General features: G+C 28.9%; 1 protein-coding gene across 1 annotated transcript in view; it reads right to left on the minus strand.

Annotated features, from left to right (window-relative positions):
* Nucleotides 1-743, minus strand: part of C922_05859 (hypothetical protein) — a gene marked incomplete at both ends in the record, with an annotated part of 2,681 nt that extends 1,938 nt beyond the window's left edge. Inside the window, one exon of the mRNA XM_008821430.1 lies at nucleotides 15-743. Within this exon, the coding sequence (XP_008819652.1) occupies nucleotides 15-743 (729 nt within the window). The remainder of the gene's footprint in view (nucleotides 1-14) is intronic.
* Between the last annotated feature and the right edge of the window lie 32 nt (nucleotides 744-775).

The following is a 775-nucleotide window of genomic DNA, read 5'->3' on the forward strand; positions in this document are numbered from 1 at the left end:
TAAATGTGTCTTACTATTTTATCATTTCTCCTTTGCACGTTAAAACTACTTTCAATTTTTCTACTGAGTAAATAGAAAGTTTGTAAGAAAGTGATATCGGAAAATATATGGTGGTTCAATTTAAAAATTGAAAACAGTTCATCTGCAACTTCTTTAAAATATTCTTTATTGATCAAGAGTCCATATATCATGCCATATTTATAGAAATTTAAAGAGTTAAACAGAATGCTATGGAAAAAATAGTATAGTCGATCTGAAACTCTTTTTGCTCTGGAAATGGCAGTCAAATATTTTCTCATATTAAATATATCCGCTAAGAAAATTATATCCCTGTAAGTGTCTAGATACGATTCGTATGAATCTTTCATTAGTATAATTTTATTATTTATATTAAAAGTATCATAATTTTCGTATAAATTCTTGACATGCCTCTGATTAAAATAATATTCATAAGCTTTCTTAATGTGCCTTTTTAGGATAAGAGACATTTTATGATATTTAGGTATAATCCTTCTATCTGATCTGAGTTTCTCATACATTCTCTTTCTTGTATTAGGATCATCATAATTTAGAAGGAAGTAACCTAATTTAGAGGATGAATCCCATAGCACGAACTGATCCTCAAGTAGTATAGCAAGCGGAAAGATGCGATGTTCTCTGGGTCGAGGTTTATTTAGGTTGTGAAAAAAATCCAATTGTAAGAAGGAATTTACGTGAAGCAGAAATCTTACACATTTTTTCATTTTCTCTATGGTTCCTTTCTGTAGTAAATTCT

Source organism: Plasmodium inui (assembly GCF_000524495.1).
Source record: "Plasmodium inui San Antonio 1 unplaced genomic scaffold supercont1.267, whole genome shotgun sequence".
Taxonomy (NCBI): Eukaryota; Apicomplexa; class Aconoidasida; order Haemosporida; family Plasmodiidae; genus Plasmodium; species Plasmodium inui.